At 42.6% G+C, this 22,588-nt stretch overlaps 1 protein-coding gene across 6 annotated transcripts in view; it reads right to left on the bottom strand.

Moving 5' to 3' along the window:
* Positions 1-13,935: 13,935 nt before the first annotated feature.
* The window catches only part of TMEM131L (transmembrane 131 like), a 95,310-nt gene continuing 86,657 nt past the window's right edge, over positions 13,936-22,588 (bottom strand). For 4 of the 6 annotated variants that reach the window (XM_084856296.1, XM_084856301.1, XM_084856299.1 and 1 more), the window contains 9 exons: positions 21,235-21,359; positions 20,425-20,579; positions 19,685-19,867; positions 18,674-18,752; positions 18,093-18,178; positions 16,767-16,878; positions 16,526-16,614; positions 15,923-16,065; positions 13,936-14,353 (listed from right to left, as the gene is read on the bottom strand). In XM_084856296.1, coding sequence (XP_084712422.1) covers positions 14,075-14,353; positions 15,923-16,065; positions 16,526-16,614; positions 16,767-16,878; positions 18,093-18,178; positions 18,674-18,752; positions 19,685-19,867; positions 20,425-20,579; positions 21,235-21,359 — 1,251 coding nt within the window. In that variant the 3' untranslated portion in view covers positions 13,936-14,074. The remainder of the gene's footprint in view (positions 14,354-15,922; positions 16,066-16,525; positions 16,615-16,766; positions 16,879-18,092; positions 18,179-18,673; positions 18,753-19,684; positions 19,868-20,424; positions 20,580-21,234; positions 21,360-22,588) is intronic. The other 2 variants (XM_084856297.1, XM_084856298.1) reach the window with 2 other exon arrangements.

Genomic DNA, 22,588 nt, shown 5'->3' with positions numbered 1-22,588 from the left:
ATTGTACACTATTTAAGAGTTGAAGTGAGTGAAATGGTCCGTTATACTTTCTAAAGGGGTATGCCTAATGTCTACCATACACTCTTTTTGGCACCAGGTTATGGTGTCTTTATTTACCCAAGCATTTTAATCTGTTTAATGATTATACAATACTGTATACTGATTATTATTCTTTCTCCATGCACAAAGAGACCCGGAGGTGAACACTCTGTGCATGGAGAAAGGGAATGTCTTTCTCACATCAGCCCTAGGGAAAGGCAGCCTTTCTCTAGTCCTGGCCATTGGGTGGGATCAAGGGGAGTGGGGGAAGGGAACTGTTGTGCCAGATGTGGAACCCCCAGAGGCTAGATCTGACCCTGAGCAGATCAGAGCTGGGCCAGAGGATTCCCATCCCAGCGTCTTCCTCAATATATTGTGCAATCTTTTTATGGCTGTTTGATGTTAGTGTTTTATTATATATGGTTTTAAAAAACTGTATTAGCTCTAATGCTGTATACCACCCTAATCTGATTTGATGAAGGGCAATTTTCCTTCTCCCTCTTTCTCCCACCCTCCATTTAATTCCCTGTTGGTGTTAACTGCTTATTATCTCATCTCTTCCCATACCCAAATTACCAGAGCTCATTCTCCTTCATCATTTCTGCAATCCTCTCACACTTTCATATTTCATCTATTTTTTACATTTAATTCAATTAATATTTCTTATGTAAAGCTTTTTGTTGTTGTTCAGTCGTTCAGTCGTGTCCGACTCTTCGTGACCCCATGGACCATAGCACGCCAGGCCTTCCTGTCCTGCGCTCTCTCCCGGAGTGTGCTCAGGTTCATATTCATTGCATCGGTGATGCTATCTAGCCATCTCATCCTCTGCCGTCCCCTTCTCCTTTTGCCTTCAGTCTTTCCCAGCATCAGGGTCTTTTCCAGAGAGTTTTCTCTTCGCATTAGGTGGCCAAAATATTTGAGCTTCAGCTTCAGTATCTGTCCTTCCAATGAGCACTCAGGGTTGATTTCCTTTAGGATGGACTGATTTGACCTCCTTGCAGTCCAGGGGACTCGTAAGAGTCTTCTCCAGCACCACAGTTCGAAAGCATCAATTCTTCGGCGCTCAGCCTTCCTTATAGTCCAGCTCTCACAGCCATACATTACTACTGGGAAAACCATAGCTTTGATTAGACGGACCTTTGTCGGCAAGGTGATGTCTCTGCTTCTTACTATGCTGTCTAGGTTTGCCATAGCTTTCCTCCCAAGGAGCAAGCGTCTTTTAATTTCATGGCTACAGTCACCGTCTGCGGTGATCTTGGAGCCCAAGAAAGTAAAATCTGTCACTGCTTCCATTTCTTCCCCTTCTATATGCCAGGAAGTGATAGGGCCAGATGCCATGATCTTCGTTTTTTTAATGTTGAGTTTCAAACCAGCTTTTGCACTCTCCTCTTTCACCCTCAACAAGAGGCTCTTGAGATCCTCTTCGCTTTCTGCCATTAGGGTGATATCGTCTGCATATCGGAGGTTGTTGATAATTCTCCCAGCAATCTTAATTCCGACCTCTGATTCATCCAACCTGGCATTTCTCATGATGTACTCTGCATATAAGTTAAATAAGCAGGGTGACAATATGCAGCCTTGTCGTACTCCTTTCCCAATTTTGAACCACTCGGTTGTTCCATGTCCAGTTCTTACTGTTGCTTCTTGACCCTCGTACAGGTTTCTCAGGAGACAGGTAAGGTGTTCTGGTACTCCCATCACTTTAAGAATTTGCCACAGTTTGTTGTGATCCACACAATCAAAGGCTTTAGTGTAGTCAATGAAGCAGAAATAGACATTTTTCTGGAATTCTCTTGCTTTCTCCATGATGCAGCGAATGTTGGCGATTTGATCTCTAGTTCCCCTGCCTCTTCGAAACCCAGCTTGTACTTCCGGTAGTTCTCGGTTCGCATACTGCTGAAGCCTAGCTTGTAGGATTTTGAGCATCACCTTGCTGGCATGTGAAATGAGCGCAATTGTGCGGTAGTTTGAACACTCTTTGGCGTTGCCCTTCTTTGGAATTGGAATGTAAACTGACCTTTTCCAGTCTTGCGGCCATTGCTGAGTGTTCCAAATTTGTTGGCATGTTGAATGCAGCACTTTAACAGCATCATCTTTTAGGATTTTAAATAGCTCAGCTGGAATACTGTCATCTCCGCTAGCTTTGTTGTTACTAAGCTTCCTAAGGCCCACTTGACTTCACTCTCGAGGATGTCCGGCTCAAGTTCAGTGACCGCACTATCATGGCTATCAAGGACATTACTATCATGGCTATCAAGGACATTAAGATCTTTCCTGTATAGTTCTTCTGTGTATTCTTTCCACCTCTTCTTAATCTCATCTGCTTCTTTGAGGTCCCTGCCTTCTTTGTCCTTTATCATGCCCGTCTTTGCACAAAACGTTCCCTTGAGATCTCCAATTTTCTTGAAGAGATCTCTAGTCTTTCCCATTCTGTTGTTTTCCTCGATTTCCTTGCATTGTTCATTTAAGAAGGCCTTCTTGTCTCTCCTTGCTATTCTCTGGAACTCTGCATTCAGTTGGAGATATCTTCCCCTTTCTCCCTTGCTTTTTGCTTCCCTTATTTCCTCAGCTACTTGTAAAGCCTCATCAGACAGCCACTTGGCTTTCTTGCATTTCTTTTTCTTTGGGATGGATTTCGTTGCTGCCTCCTGAACAATGTTACGGACCTCCGTCCATAGTTCCTCAGGCACTCTGTCTATCAGGTCTAATCCCTGAAATCTATTCCTCACCTCCACTGTATATTCATAAGGGATATGATTTAGGTCATACCTGAATGGTTTAGTGGTTTTCCCTACCTTCTTCAATTTCAGCCGAAATTTTGCAAGAAGCAGCTCATGATCTGAATCACAGTCAGCTCCAGGTCTTGTTTTTACTGACTGTATGGAGCTTCTCCATCTTTGGCTGCAAAGGACATAATCAATCTGATTTCGATATTGACCATCTGGTGATGTCCATGTGTAGAGTCGTCTCTTGTGCTGTTGGAAAAGAGTGTTTGCTATGATCAGCGTGTTCTCTTGGCAAAACTCTATTAGCTTTTGTCCTGCTTCATTCTGTACACCAAGGCCATGCCTGCCTGTTATCCCGGTGATTTCATGACTTCCTACTTTAGCATTCCAGTCCCCTATGATGAAGAGGACATCTTTTTTTGGTGTTAGTTCTAGAAGGTGTTGGAGGTCTTCATAGAACCGATCAACCTCAGCTTCTTTGGCCTCAGTGGATGGGGCATAGACTTGAATTACTGTGATGTTGAATGGTTTGCCTTCGATTCGTACTGAGATCATTCTATCATTTTTAAGATTGTACCCCAGTACTGCTTTTCCCACCCTTTTGTTGACTATGAGTGCTACTCCATTTCTTCTAAGGGATTCTTGGCCACAATAGTAGATATGATGGTCACCTGAATTAAATTCGCCCATTCCTGTCCATTTTAGTTCGCTGATTCCCAAGATGTCGATGTTCAATCTTGCCATCTCATGTTTGACCACCTCCAGCTTACCTTGATTCATTGATCTAACATTCCAGGTTCCTAAACAGTATTGTTCTTTACAGCATCGGATTTTCTTTTCACCACCAGACACATCCACAGCTGAGTGTCCTTTCGGCTTTGGCCCAGCCGCTTCACTCTTTCTGGTGCTACTTGGAAATACCCTCTGCTCTTCCCCAGTAGTATATTGGACACCTTCCGACCTGAGGGGCTCATCTTCCGGCGTCATCTCTTTTAGCCTTGTGATACATTCCATGGGGTTTTCTTGGCAAGAATCCTGGAGTGGGTTGCCATTTCCTTCTCCAGTGGACCACATTTTGTCAGAACTCTCTGCCATGACCTGTCCATCTTGGGTGGCCCTGCACGGCATATCTTATGGCTTCACTGAGTTACGCAAGCCCCTTCGCCACAACAAGGCAGTGATCTATGAAGGGGATGTTAAGCTTTAGTCTTAACCTAAGTCTTAGTCATGTGATACTTAGTCAGTAGATAGTATATGACTCCACATCAAAATTATTCTTCAGCATGTGCACATACACACACAGGATTACTGTCACTTCAGGGGAAGAGTGAGGATGAGCCCCTTCCTTTCCTGTGTATCCCCATTGCCAGCCTCACAGCTCTCCAGACGTTGGGGACTGAACATCTGCAGGAGATATCATTCTCTACTCGTGTCAGCTCCTGCATACCAGAGGGGTAGGCAATCTGGTGCCCCCCCCCTGGATGTTTCAGACTGCACCTTCCATCAACCCCAGCCAGAAAATGGTCAGGGACAATGGGAGTTGTAGTCCAAAACATTTGGAAGGCACCTGGTTACTTACCCCTGAAAGTATTATATCTCTTTAATTTCTATTCAAGGAACTCATTCCATGACAATATGTACAGCCCCATGCAGCTGCCTTCTCTTATCTCCCCTCCCCCCCCCCATGTCCTTTAAGTATAAGCTGTACTGAAACTCTGGATGGTTCCAGCCAGAGGGCTCTTAGCGGTAGCAATGAGAAAGGATTGTGCATCTATTCCATCTTTTTCTCCTTAACAGATTTTCCACAGCAAGAAAAAAAAAAAGACAAAAGAAGCTGTGGAAAAACACAGGAGGGTCACAAGTGGAAGTGGACACTGTCTGGACCATTGTAAAATTCTGTGAATCAGACAGGCATTGGTACAATAAAAGCCTCATCTGGAAATATCCTGTATGATACATATAACAGATTTAATTCAATCTATTACTGTTTATTTTAGTACTCTGGAAAAATGGGGAAGAGAACTGGCAGACTGAAGCAAAAATTAGGCCTATTGCCTTGGGTAATAAGACTTGCATCATAGGAGTCTCCTAAGTATTTGAGCAATTCAGTCTAAAGAGAGGGTGAGGGTGAGTTGGTTGCCTGGCAGCGAGTTCAATTAGGTCAGTAGCCATGTGTTGATCAGTGATGTGGTTTGCAAATGTGTGCAAGAGGAAGTCTACTGGATGCAGATGTTATAAAAGCATTTCCCCTTTGCAGTTCTCAGAGGAAGGGGAATGACCTGCTACGGGGAAGCCGCTTCCCAGATGAGAAGTCATGGGTTCTCCAAACACACTGCTCTCTTAATTTTCCAACTATATGCTAGCAGAGCAGTTCTAGCAAGGAAGGCAGAAGCAGAACCAGGCCTGTGAAAGTGGAACATGCTGTAGATCTATCCCAACAAACCAGGGTCTCCAGTGTGCCCATTTGCCTCCTTTGGTGCCCACCAATATCCCCTCCCTTCCCATTTTTCATTTGTTTATTTTAAAAGTTGGGTGTTTGGCAGTTGCAAAGTGAAGCACCTGGCTGGCTTGCAGCCAGCCACCATCTTCATTTCCTTTTCCCAGAATGCCTCTGGGCCCCACATGGGCCCAGAGGCTGCAAAATAGTTTTTGTGAATGACTGCACCCAACATGGCAGCTGATCTGTGAATGGATCCCCCCCAGTGGCACAGCTGTTTATGCTTTTTCAAATTACTAAATGTATTTTGAATACATTTCAAATACATCCCAGAAAAGGTTTGGGACTCCTGAGCTATAGGTTAGTGTCACTTGTAATCCTCAGTTGGTATATAAAGAGGTTGCTTCTTGAAAGAGGACACCTAATGAACACTTAACAAGTGTTTTATGTAGTCTAAGATTCAAGAAATGTAAGCAGGCTTCCTGGTTTTCACAGTTATGTGTAAGGGGTGATGTGTGACATAAGCTATTCCTGTTCGACTGCAAATTCCCCCAAAGATAAAAATAAAGCAGAATTGATGCTTTATCAAAGGTCTCAAAGATATAGAATTATCTACTATGTTATAAAAAACCCCCAAACATAAACAAGGAGCAGAAAAAATAATCTTGAGAACATTTTGGATGCAGGAAGCTATTATAATAAGATGAAGGGTAGTCTGATGCAGGGGGGGGGGGCGCTCAAGGACCTCTCCCCCAATCCCGTGAGTCTGTGGTTTGGCCAGATCTTGCTCTGGCATGTCCTGCATTAACTGATGGTTATCACCCTGCCAGCTACCTTTGTGAATTAGAAAAAAAGGCAGGAAGATGACACAGCTAGATTCCCTCTTGCCCCTCCCTTAAGAAAAGTGCTAATTTATCTGTGTAAGGAAGAGACAGAAAGTCAAGCCTACAGGTTTTGGGAAGAGGCACAGGGGGAGGCAGAGCTGAGATTTTTCTGGGGAGCTCTGGGAGTGTCAGGGACCCTGGGGAGAATCAAAATCTGAGGTAAAATATTCTTAAATATATGTATAAAAAAAAGAATGTGCTTTGAAAGGACAAACCAGTTGTAAACAACACTAACAGTGAGAGGTTAAAATGTCAGCTCTATCTGAAGCCTGACTGCTGTTTTCTTCAAAGTTTACTGTGGGCAGCCTGTATCTGTCAGTCACTACAAAGAAGCTCTTATGTCTTTAGTCATTCATAGTTAGACCTGTCAGCTTATATATTAGACAGGAGGATTCAAAAATTTTGACAGGTCATTTATGAACATTCTCATAGTTATAGGCCAGAGAGCAAGCACATATTGAGATGAATGTAGGTCATTGGTCAGAGGGCCCCAACAAACAGTTTAGAAAGGGTCAGAGCAGTCTATAATAAGTGAAAACAGTGTGGACTAGTGGGCAGGGGGCACAACAGCTGAACAAGAACCTAGGAAGAGGCAGAAGACATGCTGTGATCACTGAAGGCAGAAGCTGTGATAGCTAGCCAGGACAGGACGACCCTGGAGGTAGTTCTCCAGAATACCTTCTGACCAGAGTGACAGCAGAAGGCAGTTGGCTGCAGGAAGACTTCAGTGGAGGCAACTGTGACGCCTTCTTGACTGTGGCCTGGTGCCCAAGTCCTGACCAGAAGGAAGACTTCGGGGGAAGCTGAAGTAAACCTACCAGAGAAAGAGCATTAGTCTTAAGAATCCATAATGGGTGAAAGTTGAAAGACTCTGCTTATGCCTATAGTCCCTGTCCAGAGGGAGAACATCAAGTCTTGTCCTCTGTGTCGTTCTAGGAGAACTACCAGGGATAGAGTTACGGAAAGGGTAACTGGCACATGTTGTATTTACTGTACAGTTTCTATTCAGCAAACACTGCCATATCTATCTGTCCATCCCAAACTCACTCAACTGGAAATAGGTCCCACGGATTCTGGTGAACTTACTTCGAGGAATATTTTTGCAGCCCAGTACTATGCATGATTACCCAGACGTGAACACCACTTTGCTCAATGAGACTTACTCTTTAGTAAGTGTGCATAGGACAAACTTAGTATTCTGAGTGCAACTGTATACATGAGTCTTCAGAAGAAAGCCCCACTGAGTTCAGTGGGATTTACTCCCAGGTAAGTGTGTATAGGATTGTAACCTACAAGTGAGTGAAAGCAAGCATGACATTCCTTTATTATAGATGCTCTAGTGTGAAACATGTTGGCGTGTGAAACTGGGTTCACATTCCGTAGAAATAACAAGAGAACTTGTAGTCCAACACATCTGGAGGGCACCAGGTTGGGGAAGGCTGGTCTATCTAAACCAGTACTGTGTAAACTGACTGTGAGTGGCTCTCTCAGGTTCTCTGGTAGAGGTTTTTCCAGGCCTGAGGAGATCTTTCCAACTAGAGATGCCAAGAATGGACTGAACGTAGGACTGAGCTATTGCCCCTCTTGTGCCTCAACCCTAGCATGTTAGCAATCTGGATTCCAGTGGGGTGCTATTCTACCATAGAATCATAGATTTGAAAGAGATCTTGGAGGTAATCTAGTCGTACCCCTGCTCAATGCAGGATGCAACTGCAGCATCCCTGACATATGGCCATTCAGCCTCTGCTTAAATACCTCCAGCAAAGGAGCCAACTCCCTCCCCAATCTCAGCAGTCTGTTACTGTTATGTTAGAAACGCTTGTTAGTTAATTGTTTGGGCCAGTGGGAGGTAACAGTTGTGATAATCTTTCTGTCCTTGCTGACTAATTCTCTCTCTGGTAAATAAGGGGCTAACTTGCTTAACCTGCATTTAGTTGCCCTTTTTCTGCCCCTATATCTTGGCCACTTCCCTTCTTCTGTCGCTTCCTCCCCTTTTTCTCCTCCATCTGCAATGAGGTGCTGTTTTTTTCCCAGCAGCTGAGATTATTACATATGTTCCTTTTTTACTTTGAATAAAGTTTTTTTTAATCCTTTTTCACCTTGACTATAAGTCTTAACAGACTGTTTATTGCAACTGCTATCTGCAAATTTATCAGACTACTTCCCAATATTCCCACAGTTACACAGCTCTTACTGTTGGGATGTTTCTTCTAATGTTTACCAGTAATCTGGTTCCCTACTATTTCCACCCATTTGTTCTTAGTCCTGCCCTGTGAAGAAACAGAGAACAAGCCTGTTCCATCTTCTGCATGACAACCCTTCATGTAGTTGAAGACTTCTATTTATAACAACAATACCAAGACAGGTCTATTATAAACAAACAAAAGAGTATGATCAGCTGTAGTTGCAAAACTAGTTGACAGCATGCTACTTCCTGAAGGAGGTCCTACAGTCAATATAGAGTGTCTCACAGTGTGGGTTGGCACTGTGTAACCCTTTACTAGGCAACCCCTCACTAGGCAACCCTAGCAACTCTGCTAGTAAACAGTTAATAATTAAACATGCATTATGCAGTTAATAATTACAAAATGTATGAGTGATATACTGACTAGGGTTAAATAAAGAAACCCAGCAATGGATCTTTTGAACAGGGGCTTTATTAATCCACAGAAACCCAAAAGAGCTTATTCAGTATATCGACAGTGCTATCCTATACATATACAATCATAGGGCTGGAAGGGGCCTCAAAAGTCATCTTGTCCTACTGCCTGCTGTTGCAGAAAATCTGCTACTACTATTGCAACCCTGATAGATGGCCATCCAGTTTCTGCTTGAAAACTTCTAATGAAGCAGTGTCAACCACCTTCTGAGGCAGTCTGTTCTAATGTCAAACATACTGAATTGTCAGGTTGTTCTTCCTAAAATTTAATCGCAAACCCCTTTCTTGTCATTTGAGGCCCAATGGTTCAGGTTCTACCCTCTGGAACAACAGAGAACAAATTTGCGCCATCATCTATGTGACAACCCTTCAAATATTCGAAAATGGCTATCATATCGCCTCATTGTTTCTCCAGGTTAAACATGGAGAACTTTCCTCCTAGGACTTGGTCTGTAGGCCCATCACCATCTTTGTTGCCCTCCTCTGGACAGCCCCTTCCATTCCTTGATGTTTCAGTTACTTGTAAGGAGTGGCCTTATATGGAACCAGGTCATTGGTCATGTAATCCAGTACTGTACGATTAACAATCTCAGGCAGAAGTGTATGGCAGCATGGCTACTTGTGGCTATGAATATGCTGCACTTCCATGATTCTGCAGGAAATTTGCAGAATGTAGTATAATAGGAACAGAATTCAGCTCGAGAATCTCAAATCTTTCTGTCTTTCAAAAAGGCAAGATTCTAGTTCCTAGAGATGCAAAGTTATATTTGAAAGTATGTGGGCAGTGCCTAGTGAAAGAATCTCAGAAGACAGAAAAGTGGCTGAGTAAGATTTTCAGTAGTCAGGCAGTAGGGCTTTGGTGCCCTGTACAGCATCTTGCCTCATCACATGACGAGCAAAATCAGAATGACACAAATTGGTAACCACTGCAGTATTATGGAGAGTGCTCCATTTATGAGCATTCTTTGGGTATGGGCTATCAACTAGCTACAAATCCACCTGTCTTTTCAGAAGTAAGCCCTGTTGAACTCAGTGAGACTTACTCCCAGATGAATGTGGGATTGCAGCCAATCTACCAAGCTCACAGTATTCTACTACTCCTGAAACCTGTATGTGGTTGTGTTGGTGAATGCTGTTGCAAACCCATCAACCATAAATTGCTAGTAATCCACCCAAACTGTAATGCAAAAGAAACACTTCTGAAACTTCCTCATCTTAGCATATTTTCTCATGGCTGTTTCTGTCATCACTCGTCACACAGGCCTCTTGCACATAGTTCCTGTGACAAAAAGGTGTAATGCATTATTGTGTAATAATGCACAAAAATGTGTAATACCCCATGCCTACTCAGGAATTCAATGTAGATAAGCCAAACTTCTTCTGGGACAGCTGTGAGGTCTGCTGAAGCTATGCAGGTGTGTTTCCCACATTAGGAATTCTGCTATGAGAGGGAAAACACTCCTTTGAGTAAATACTGCTAATCTCTAATTTGGCCCATGATCATATGATCCAAAACAGAAATGCATGCAAAATACTTTCAGCAGTATTTCTTACTTTAAGGCAGGGGCGGGGAACTTGCGGCCCTCCAGATGTTGTTGAATCATCACTTCCATAGGTCCCAAACAGCACAGTAATAGTGAAGTATGATGGGAACTGCAGTCCCACAACCTCTGTATCTCAGCCCTGCTTTAGAGCATCCACAGAGCATCCTCTGGCTCAAATTCTATGCCAAAAGAGTACATTTTGTGGAATTGCAAGCTGTTATTGGTATAATCTATTTCAGTCGCAATATTCGCAGAAATGTGGGACATTTTGGCAAGGGCTAGAATAGTAAAAGGCAAAGCAGAAAGGGAGACAGTGGCAAAGGGGCCCTGTGGAAGCAGGATAGTGTGCAGGAATGTACACCAGATGCTCAAGCCCAGTCCTGACATTTTGCTGTTTGAAAAGTGCAGCTGGGCCCCCACCCGCTAGAGCTATCACTTTAAAGAGTCTTGCTGTACCATTCAGGCACCAGTTCTCTCCCTTTCATAGCACCACCTGAAGTGGGTTGCTTTACTCTGCTGCATGACAGGGCCAGCCCTGCTGAAGCCCTCTTTTGGCTTCTGACTACCAAGTACTGAACATATTATCAGAAACAAGCAACGAGACTTATTTTAGCAAGTGTGTTTACGACTGCAGCCTCTGTACCAAATATTCCTTTACACATTTCACCATTTTTCTGCAGCTGTCAAGGTTTCGAAATTGTTCTGAAAAGATTTCCAGATCTCTTCTGCAGGTCTGAATAGACTTAATGGGCAGAATTCTGTTTCAAACTGCATCAAAATGTAGTGGCTGATTCATAAATTATCCGGAGTTAGGGACAAATTGCAAAGATAGTTAAGTTTGCAAGTGACATCAAATTGTCTGGAGTAGTCAAAACCAACAGACTGTGAAGAGCTCTGAAAAGATCTCACAAAATTGGTGACTAGGTAACAACTAGCAGACAAAGACTGAATTTAAATAATCTCAAAGTAATGCACATTAGTGCACAAAAAATTCCTGACTTCACAACCTCACAGGGTCATAGAATTGGAGGGGTATTGTAGGCTAAGTCGTTGATAAAAATGTACAAGAGCATTGCGCTCATCTTGCGGCATCCCACTTGAAACCTCCCTGCAGTCTGATCAGCCCTGGTGCAAGCTCTCTCACCGCCTGAGGCAGGAAAGGCCACACACCACTGCCACACTGCACCCCCCCACATCCCTTGCTGCCATTACATCACACTTCCCTTTTCCCTGTCACACACCCTTCCCTTTACCTTTGCTGCTGCCACATCAGCTCTGTGGAGAGCTGTGTGGCTGGAAGAAGCGGCCACATGGCTCTCATGAGACCTGGGCAAGCTTTCCCGAGAGCCCTGCAACCACTTTTTCTGGCCACACAGCTCTCCATATAGCTGACACAGCAGCAGCAAAAGTAAGGGGAGTGCGCAACAAGAGGTGCCTGCTCCAGGCAGCCTCTCTTGCTGCAGCAAATGCCACAGCAGGAGAGCAGCTTGCGGAGTACTCCAGAGCACCCGCTGGAGGTGGTGAGGCAGCTGCAGTGGGCCCCCTCCACGGCGGGAGCAGGGCACAATTTGCTGCTCTTCCCACTCCACCGCCTGATGCAGTCACCTCACCCTGCTTCATGGGAGGGCCAGCCCTGAGTCTGATGAGGAAACATTGCTAAACATTTTTGAGTACATTTTTTCAACTAGTTCTGAATCCACCTTGATGTTATTAATCATTTAGCCTGATGGGCTCTATTTTAACTGTGACTACCCACAAAACAGTTATTGGGCTATAGAGGAAAGCTTACCCCAAAAATGTGTTAGCTCAACATCCTCTGGCAGCATGTGTGTATACATATACATACATACATATATATATATATACACACACACACACACACACACACACACCCCAATGTGTGCACACAGTGCTAGGAAAGGAACTGAAAGTAAAACAAGTTTCATAATGCCATTACAGAAATCTGTGGTATAGCCATATTTAAAAGATTCCATCCAGATCCTGATTGCCCCATCTCAAAAACAGTATCATAAAACCAAAAAAGGTACAAAAAGTGTGCATGGGGGGTGGGCAGGCTGCAATATTATGATCCCTGGAAAGCCATTCCAGGAGCCATAATATAGACCGGTTGTCCCTCTCTGTTGGCAGTCTGCAGGTAGAGGAGGAGGCCCACCCTCACAAACCTCTCCATTGTGGGTGTGGTAACCTATCACCTTTGCTTTTCTGGAGGTGGTAACAACAAAAAGGGGGTGTTCTGGGGATGGAGCAGGGGAACAAGAGGGAGGCAGGTGCACTAATTTGCCCTCTCATTTTGACTAATGGGAGAACAGCTACAAAAAGAAAAAACTAGACCCCCTCTTTTGCCCTGCTGGCATGAGTCCAGCAGGCTTTGGATTTGGCAGTTCCTCTACCTCAGATTCTCCCTCTCCCACCCCCCACAGGAATGCTCTGTAATACGATCAAGGGTTTGGAGCATTCCTTATGTAGAACAGCTAAAAGGAGACTGAGTTTTTAATTTATAAAATACCACTAAGAGGATGACATGATAGTGGTTTACAAAATTATGAATCATATTGTTCCCCTCTTATAATACTAGAACTCAGGTTTTATCCAATGAAATTAATTGCCAAGACTGACAAAAGCAGCCACTTCTTTACACAATCATGGTCACAAAACTGGTGATGGTCATTAGCTTAAAAGGCATTGGAAAGGATTAGAGAAAACCACAGAGCAGCCTTTCCCAATCTAGTTCCCTCCAGGTGTTTTGGCCTATAGCTCCCATCAGTCCCATCCAGTATGGCCCATGATAAGGCACAATGGGAGTTCTCAGTGAAAATGTTTGGCAGGACCTGAGTTGGAGAAGGCTGCCATGGAGGTTAGGTAGGGCTATTAATGTTATATAGTCGTGACAGCTAAATAGCTAACTTGCATGTTCTACTTTTGACTGCCAGAAATAGAATAACAGGAAGAAATGGCCCTTGCCACCATGTTCTGCTTGTGTGCTTCCACTTGTCTGGTCACTACTAGAAACAGAATGCCGGATTAGATAGAACTGGGTTTGATTCAGCAAGCAAATTCTTATCCTTTTAATAAACTCATAAAGATGCTTACACAGGTCTCCTTATGCAGCATCCCTATGGGTGATTTATCAAGTGATCAGAGAGAGAGAGAGGGAGGGAGGGAGGGAGGGAGGGAGGGAGGGAGGGAGGTTGGTTGGTTGTTTCAGGCCATCTATTTTGAAGCTCCCTTTTAGTCACTAGATTTCTATTGCATTGTTTTATTTGATAAATCATTTTAATGTATGTCCTGCTTCTGGGTGTTTTAAGGAGAATGTTCTATCTGGTTTTTATATTTGTTTTTTTATTTATTGTTTTTAGATTTTATTACTGTAGCTTCCTTGAAGGAAAGGCAGAATATGCATTTGCTAAATAAAAATAAATACCAGCAAATGCTTTCTCTGGAAACTGGGGAGACAGAGCTTAGTAGTATTTTCTTCCTTGCCAAGTACAGGGCATGGAGGTGGCTGCAGTGTCAACAATTACTGTTGTGTTACCACAGATACTGGCTGCTGTATTGTTGTTTTAAACCTTAACTTTGGTTATTATTAAAGAGTCTCCATTTTTAGAAAGCAGGAAATCCAGATACATCAGTAAAAAAAAAGTTTATTTTCCATACAAAAGTGCCAAAATATCCACCAACATTGAATTCTAGTTCAACAACCAGCTTATTCTAATAACCAAAACTGAAAGCATCTTTATTTCACATTTTAAAAACCAAATTCCTTTTCACACGTTTCCACAATAACCCGAGTCCCTAGAAAGAGGGAAATTTGCATTCCGGTTGGCTGCTGAAGTCCATATGTCTAAGTTCATATAGGCACGGAATGGGTTGAATCTCGGGTAGTATTCCTGCTTACATATAACGGCCTGGTTTTCCACCTGAGCTGAATGCTGAGTGGTGGCACTGACTGGGCAGCAGCTTTCATAGACATCATTCTGAGGGGCCCAGATGGAACCAAAGAGTCCAGACATGGGTGACAGACTCCTGGTGCTTGAGAGGTAGGACTGAAAGACACAAGAAAACGTAATAGAGAGTGTGATATAAATGTATACATCTAGAAACAAAGGGTACTATCCATCCACTAGGGGTAATCACACTATGCTAGTAGAAACCAACTCTTGCACAAGCATTGGTTTCCGCTAGTGTAATATTGTTAGTACTTGTGGATGGACATCACTGGATACTATCCAAAGGACTCAAATACTGTGTGGAAAAGAAGGTCAGAAAACCCAGGGGCTGAAATGGAAAGCAAATTAGATAGGAATCTGGTTGAAGTGCTAACACTAACCATGTGGACATGGAGTTTTAATAAACGGAGAGAGCAATCCTATGGGGATCGACGGTCGCCTCCGAATCAAGGGGTGACCGCCTATCCACTGCAGGGCTGGAGGAGTGGTAAGGAGCACATCTCCTTTACGCTCCAGCCACCCTGCTTTTGTGGCTAGACAGCCACAAAACCTTGAGCCCCCCCAGCTTTGACAGCAGAAGGATTAGCTTCCTACAAAACTTTGACGTTCCTGCTCCTCTCACACTACGTATGGTGTAGCATAAGAGTTTGAATAGTGCTAAGGACAAGATTTCTTACTCTTCAAAGAAGTGAAGGGGAGAGGAGAGGGCATGCCATCATGTTTGCTTCCTAAGGCCCACAGGTCCCATCAGGGCCAGCCCTACCACTAGACAGAGTAAGGCAGTTGCTTCAGGCAGCAGATGCTGGAAGCTGGCAGGAAAGTGTCACAGGAGAGAGCTGTGGGCCATATGGCTTGCCCTGGGCCCTAGGCTAGCCAGCTGCCTTCAGATCCAGTGGAGGAAGATGTTACTTATTGAAGTAAGTTTCACCTGCTTGTCAAGTTGACTTCTGTACATGCAATGGGACTAGGTGCCATCTTGTTCTTCGCCTCAGGCAGCAAAATGTCTTGGGCCAGCCCTGGGTCCCATTGTTGGTCCCTAGTGTTATTTTTCTTTTTTTACACACAGTGCAATTTTCCAAAACAAAAGGATTTCAATCTGGAGACTGAATCAACAACAAAATGAATGCTCTGTGCATGCCACAGTGGCCATGAAGACCAGTGTGGTTGCAGCTGAGCAGCTGACAGACAAGTTCCTGACTACACTTCTGTTTCCTATGCTCTTTGACCCAGTTCCCCCTTTTAAAAAGCCTACGTTGCATGATTAACAAGCTGTATGTTGCTTGTATTTCAGTTCCCAACAGACATAACTGAAATCCAACTAAAATTTCCACTTTTCTGCCCAAGAAACAATGAAGTAAATTTTCATGTACTGTTTTTCTACCACTTCTTCACAGACAAGTCCTGTAGAAAATGCATTTAAATATGAACTGAATTATATAACTGGCTCTCAGAATATATATATCAAAAGTACCAAACTTAGAATAAAAGCTGGAGTGGAATTTTTTTTTAAAGCCTGAAGCAGCCTGGGTTGACTCTTGAAATGCATCTACTTTGAAGCACCCACTAAAAAGAAATGAACAGCGAGTGTATGCAAAGGACAGTCAGAAATTACTAGATGTTTGCTATATTACTAGATCATATGGAGGTAACACTTGTGATACTCACTGTTGGGTTGACGTAACCGGTGGGTTCCCAAGTCGGAGGAAGATTAGGTGGGGTGCTCCAAGTAGACTGACAGTTGTGATCAATGAAGGCTGTATTCTGAACCTCTGAAGTGCATGGGAAGCCATTATGGTAGTTCATGTTTTCTATAATTTAGGAGACAGGACAGTTTCTGATATCTGCCAACCAAGTGTGCATTTCAAATTGTAGCATGGCTCCACACTTCAAAACAAAAGATACTGCAATAGTCTTTACTTGGATCCTATATCCTGCATTTTTTGTTTCTGTAGTTCACTTGGAAAGGGGAAGGGGAGAGACAGACTGCGTTGAGCAAAAGTATAGGTGGGTAGGCCTACTGGGGTGTAACATCATCTGCCTGACAGCTGTCCAAGATGGACTTGAGCACTATGGTTTCACAATTCAGTGCAATCAGCTGGGCAGGAAAGAGGAGGCTCCAAGGCATACAGAGAAGCTGTGGATACTGATGTCCTTTGATGTCTGAAGCTGTTCACCACCACACTGAACATCTGATGGGAAATGACAAGCCCTAGTCCAAGTTGTACCTGTTTCCATATAGAACTGCTCAGAGTTTGTTAGGAGACTTACCTTCTGTAAAAGCATTGTACTCGTTCATTTCTACTGGACAGTACATGTCGGTAAACTGACCATCGCAAGATGCATTCCAACCAATGAAGCTGTTACAAGTAAAGCAAAACTTCGTTTCAGAAACATTTTAACAAAACAAAACACCCTCTCCCCATCTTGGCAATGCAAAATTATTTTCAAAGTTACAGCATTGCATTATTGTTCGAATAACATCTGTAAAAGAGAAAAAGAAAACACTTACCCATTTTGTAATGAAGGGTTTTCCTGGATCATGCATGATATGTTGTTCTCAAGGCTGTAGTTTACACCACAGATGGGTTGAGGTGGCCACAGATCTCCTGCTGGATAGAGGCCTAGAAAGGCAAGAAAAATTGAGAATGGCACTATTTATAAATGAAGGTGCTGTAAAGCATTACCATTACAATGCACTTCTGTTCTAGTTCCTACAACATATATGTAGGACTAAATGATGCATTCAAACAACAAATTCAAATTTGTGCTTTACAGTATGCCATATTATGCCTTAATTTGTTATAAAAAGTACTTCCAATGAAAAGATCTTGCCATTTTGATATAAAACATCAGGGCAATACTCCAAAATGTATACTGGCTTCTCACAGTGTCAGAGGAAAAATTAAAAAAATGATAATGTTTTTAAAAAGTGAGAGGTAATTTCCTTTCAGAAAGGAGTATATGGGTCACCCCTCCACACATGCTTCTATGAAATTAGTCTAAGTAGTACAAAACATTATCTAAGTAGGCCTACACATTATGTTAGAAATGGGCAACAACGCTTGTTAGTTAATTGTTTGGTGATAGTTGTAATCATCTTTCTGTCCCTGCTGACTAATCCTCTCTCTGGTAAATAAGGGGTTAGCTTGCTTAACCTGTCTTTAGCTGCCCCTTGTCCGCTCCTATATCTCGACCACTTCCCTTCTTATCTTGCCTCTTCCCTTTTTCTCCTCCGTCTACAATGAGGTGCTGTCTACAATAAGGTGCTGTTTTATTTTCCAGCAGCTGAGATAACTTTGTATGTTCCCTTCATACCTTGAATAAAGTTTTTTTTGCTTTTGTTTTTCTTCTTTTTCACCTTGACTATAAGTCTTAACAGACTGTTTATTGCAACTGCTATGTGCAAACTTATGAAACTGCTTCCCAATATTCCCACACATTCACTAGATAATTGACTCCATCTGGGTAACATAAAATTCACTGAAACATATTAAAGGTAGACTTGATAATGGTTACATAACACTGGATACATTGGGAAGAAAACTGACAATGTAAACTTCAGTCACATCTCTGTGTAATCTCAGAACTCAGATGATCTGTACATTTTTATAAGTCAAACTTCCCCAACCTGGTGCCCTCCAGACATCAGTTCCCATCGGCCCGAGCCAGCATGGCCAATGGTTAGGCAGGCTGGAAATTGTAATCCAAAACCACTGGAGAGCACCAAGTTGGGAATGGCTCTTATAAAGTTGGTTGGAATATACATAAAATAAACATAATGCTTATTTATAACATTCAAGAGCAATATCAGAGGTTATTATTTTGATTAACTGACCTTTATTTTTCTCTGGATCGACAGTTATGTCAGTGAAGTTGGGGCATATATTCTCTGGATACTGGGTGACACTATTTACATCTCTGCTAAAGAAAAATTAAAGAGGAAGTATTTTATATTTTGAACGATCAACTATGGTTGCCCCAATACAAATGGTATGTATGTCATCAAATGGTTTTATACTTCATATATGAGTGGTAGTGGGACATCCACATTCATTTCAATGGAGGAGCCCAATCTACACACACACACACACACACGCACGCACGCACAGGGCTGGGGGGGGGGAGTGCACAGGCAGGCAGGTTTGATCAAGCTATTCCTATTGTTAGAAGAAAACACTGCATTAAGGATAATTAATAACATAAAAGACACAGTTTTATCTTTAAAAGTAACCACTTACTAGAAACAGAAGATATTAGAACACAATAGGAAGCTCTCAGGAAAAACTAAAACAAACAAGACACTACTGATCACCACAAATTTAATTATAATGTTTTTCTTTCAGTTCACTTCCTGGTTAGGTTTGAAGCTGTTGGAGCTGAACTGATTTACCAGAAAAAATTATTAAAAGCCTTTACCTGGTGTTGCAGATGTTGTGAGAGAGGTTTAAAGCGATGGGTGTTTCAGATGAAAAATCACTGCATGAAATATTTTCCCCTATACAAAGCAATGACTATGAATCAGACATTTTAATAATATAATGTGAGACAGTTCACTAATTGCTAGGACTATATGAATTTACCAAGTATAGACTAAAACAGGAGTTATGAATAAAATATTTCTTACTTCTTTTTTCTAGAGATTATAGGAGTTGAGAAGAGATAGAGAAATAGCTGTGGCACACCCAAAACCAGCATCCTGCAATCACAGGCCCCCAAAGCCAGCACCAGCTATATAATACTGTGCACCCTCTTCCCTAGTAATAAGGTGTTTTACGGAAAATAAAGCACAAAAAGATAGATTTGCCCTAATGGCCAAGGTTAGATGGCATTTCTTTAAAGTTTTCACAACATAAAACTATGCTACAAAAAATTTGTAAGATAAGAAAATGCATTTAAGACAACAACCCCTATAATTCTGAAGGTACAGCAAATAAAACATTTGTGTAATATTCTTAAGGAAAAGCCAAACTCTTACTCCTAATTGCCCATTGTGGGAGTAACCTAAACTTAAACATGCAATTACATTCCTTTTTAAAACACGTGCTATGTGGCCTTAACAGTTGTTACAGCTGTTTCTGTATTTGGTTAATAAAACTATATAGATGTATGACTAAGAATCTGTTATTAGCCAATTCAGAATTTAGTTCAGCTAAAGGCTTTTTCCCTTTTGGGGTGTATGTATCTTTTTCATATATAATATTCAGGTAATCTCAAATACAGTAATACTACAAGTGACTTTAACAGAGATAGCTGGCCCCTGGAGAGCATTTGTTACCTGGTGATAATAAGCAGTTATTGTGCAATGTTTCTAGAATTCTCACCTTTAAAACACCCTCAAGAAATTTACTTGTGCTGGGAATACAATGTTGCTTTCCAAAACCAGATAGCGGAAATGCAGGACACACACACTCCACCACCACCACTTACTGGAAGGAAGGAAGTGTCTGCTGGGAATCATTGGCTTCTTATCTCCATCAGAACTACTGGTGCTGCTCCAACTGCCCCAGCTGCCCCGACTGGCGCGTACACTCCCTGAAGAACTTCCACAGTCCGAGCTTGAATCTGAGCAAAACCTTTCCAGGCACTTCTTGGGCCACTGACAAGGACCTTCTAGTAGATTGGGGAAATTGTTAAGAGTCATAAGGTTTTGTTTTCTTGTCATGTACTAACACTGCATGATGTCAAGATTAACTGAGTATATTTATTACTAGTTTGCACTTCTCTGTTCTTACTCAGCAGGCAAGAACATTCCTATACAGAAAGAGGGCAAAGAACTAGTAGGTCCACCACGTTGTAGCACACGGGGCAGTATCTACTGCTGTCACAGTGCCAGCACTAATGACGTTATGCTAACATAAGCTAACATGACATCATTAATGCTTGCAAGGCAAAGGGAAAAGCAGTGATTTGCCACTGAAATTTGGCAGCGTGGTTTGCCACTGAAACTTGGTGGCAAATCACCACATTTTCCCTTTGCCTAGCAAGCGCTAATAATGTTGCACTAGTGTTGGTTTGCACGAGTGCTGTGACAGCACTGGATACTTACTACATGATCTGTAGTAAGTAGACTTATTAGGTGCTTTGAGGACAATTATGAAGGGGAGGATTCAAAATAAAGAACTGAAACTGTTACATATTACTTGCTTTTGGTTCACTTGAATGCGTACCTGCTTCTCTTTGTGTAGACAAGCCAGCTTTTTCATCTCCTTTACAAGTTTCCCCATTGCTCTGAGCATACCAGTTCCTTATATTAATGTTAGTTCGAAGTTCAGGTCTTTCAAATTCATTGCAAACATGTTTCAACTCAGTCTGTTCAGGAACCCTACAACAGTCCCCAAACAAAACAAAAGTCTTTATTTTCTCTTCCAACCCTTATGTTTATTAATTAGCAACTATGTAAACATTCTCTATGTACACTATTAGAAGACAAAAGGCCCTGATGCAGAGATTCTCACATACAGCTCAGCCTGCCTCAGAGGGTTGTTGAGAGGCTCAAATACTATTTTAAACGCCTTGGAGAAACCAAGAAACAAATTAACAAGAGCGACCTTCCCCAACCTGGCACTTTCCAGATGTGTTGGATGTGACTACCACTAAGGACCATGCTGGCCATCACTGGGGATGATGGAAGCTGTAGTCCAACACAACTAGAGGAATCCAGCAGAGGAATCCTGCTGGTGGAATGGTGGAAAAAGCTATTTTTGTCATTTCACCCCTCCTTCTGCTGCGTCCTAAGTCACTACAAAAGTTGCTCCAAAGGACTGGGGGACAGTCTGGAACAGTGAGGGAGATGGTGCTGGTGACTGCAGGGGGAGGGTTGGCAAAAGTTGCCTCTGCTCCTCCTTTCCGCCAGCAGGAGCTTTCTGATCAGAACTCTGTTCAGGGGACGCGCACATTAGATCCAACCCAGTTTAAGTGGTTGAAATACTGCAGCTTTAATTAAAGAACTTGCACATATAAAAGGCAGCAATGCATACCGTGCAGATATATTAACATGCTTCTTCTTATTTTTTCTGTTTGTCCTATGTCGATTCCAACTTGTATTTGGTAAATGTCCTTCTCTTTTCTCCTGAGACTCACTTTTTCGGTGAGCATCTTCCTGCTGAAAGGCAAAAACAGTAATACAAATACATGTACTCCAGATGACAAGGCTGTATCAACAGCTATATTCTGGTAGAGCATGTCACAGCATCTTAATTAATAAATAATAATCGTGCAAAAAAAGTCACTGAGGCCACTGTTAAAAGCTGATAGTTTTCTGATACTGAAATACAGTCAGGGCCAGAAATATTGGAACAAGGATAACTGTTTTGGCAGTTGGCCTCTGTACACCACCACACTGAAGTTGAAAGGAAACACACCCAGATGGGAGCGAACTCAGGGCTTTCAGCTGTAATTCAAGGGGTTTGACAAAAGTGGGGCACTAACCATTCAGGAAGTACAGCCAGTGGCATACACACACACCCATCGTTGGTGGCTCATAAGTAATGGAACAAACCAACATCATTTCAAACTTAAGGATCACCTTTAATACCTGGATTAAAATCCTTTGCAGTTAATGACTGCCTGAAGTCTGGAACCCATGAACATGACCAAATGCTGAGTTTCCTCCCTCGAGATGGTTTGCCAGACCTTTACTGAAGCTGCCTTCAGCTGCTGCTTGTTTGTGGGTCTTTCTGCCTTCAGTCTTGTCTTCAGTAAGTGGAAAGCATGCTTTATTGGGTTGAGATCAGGTGACTGACTTGGCCCTTGAAGAACATCCCACTTCTTTGCCTGGAGAAACTCTGGGGTAGTTTTTGCTGTATGTTTTGGGTCATGATCCATCTGCAATATGAAGCGGCGTCCTATCAGTGTGGTAGCATTTGGCTGAATCTGAGCAGAAAGTGTAGCCCTATACATTTCAGAATTCATCCTGCTGCTTTTATCAGCAGTCAGGTCGTCAATAAACACCAGTGACCCAGTTCCATTGGCAGCCATACATGCTCATGCCATAACACTGCCTCCACCATGTTTGACAGATGATGTGGTATGCTTTGGATCATGAGCTATTCCTTTCCTTCTCCATACTTTTCTCTTCCCATCATTCTGGTACAAGTTAATCTTGGTTTCATCACTCCAAAGAATCTTATTCCTAAACTGAGCAGGCTTTTTTAGGTGTTTGCTGGCGAAGGCTAATCTGGCCTTTCTGTTCTTGAGCATTACCAGTGGTTTGCACCTTGTTGGGAAGCCTCTATATTTACATTCATTATGCTGTCTCTTGACTGTAGATGTTGACAATGACATGCCTACCTCCGCAAGAGCGTTCTTGACCTGGCTAAATGTTGTGAAAGG

Source organism: Heloderma suspectum, chromosome 5 (assembly GCF_057233095.1).
Source record: "Heloderma suspectum isolate Gila_16-S chromosome 5, 16-S_ref, whole genome shotgun sequence".
Lineage (NCBI taxonomy): Eukaryota > Metazoa > Chordata > Lepidosauria > Squamata > Helodermatidae > Heloderma > Heloderma suspectum.
The sequence above is the reverse complement of the archived record's forward strand: the minus strand, read 5'-3'. Positions and strand labels throughout refer to the sequence as shown.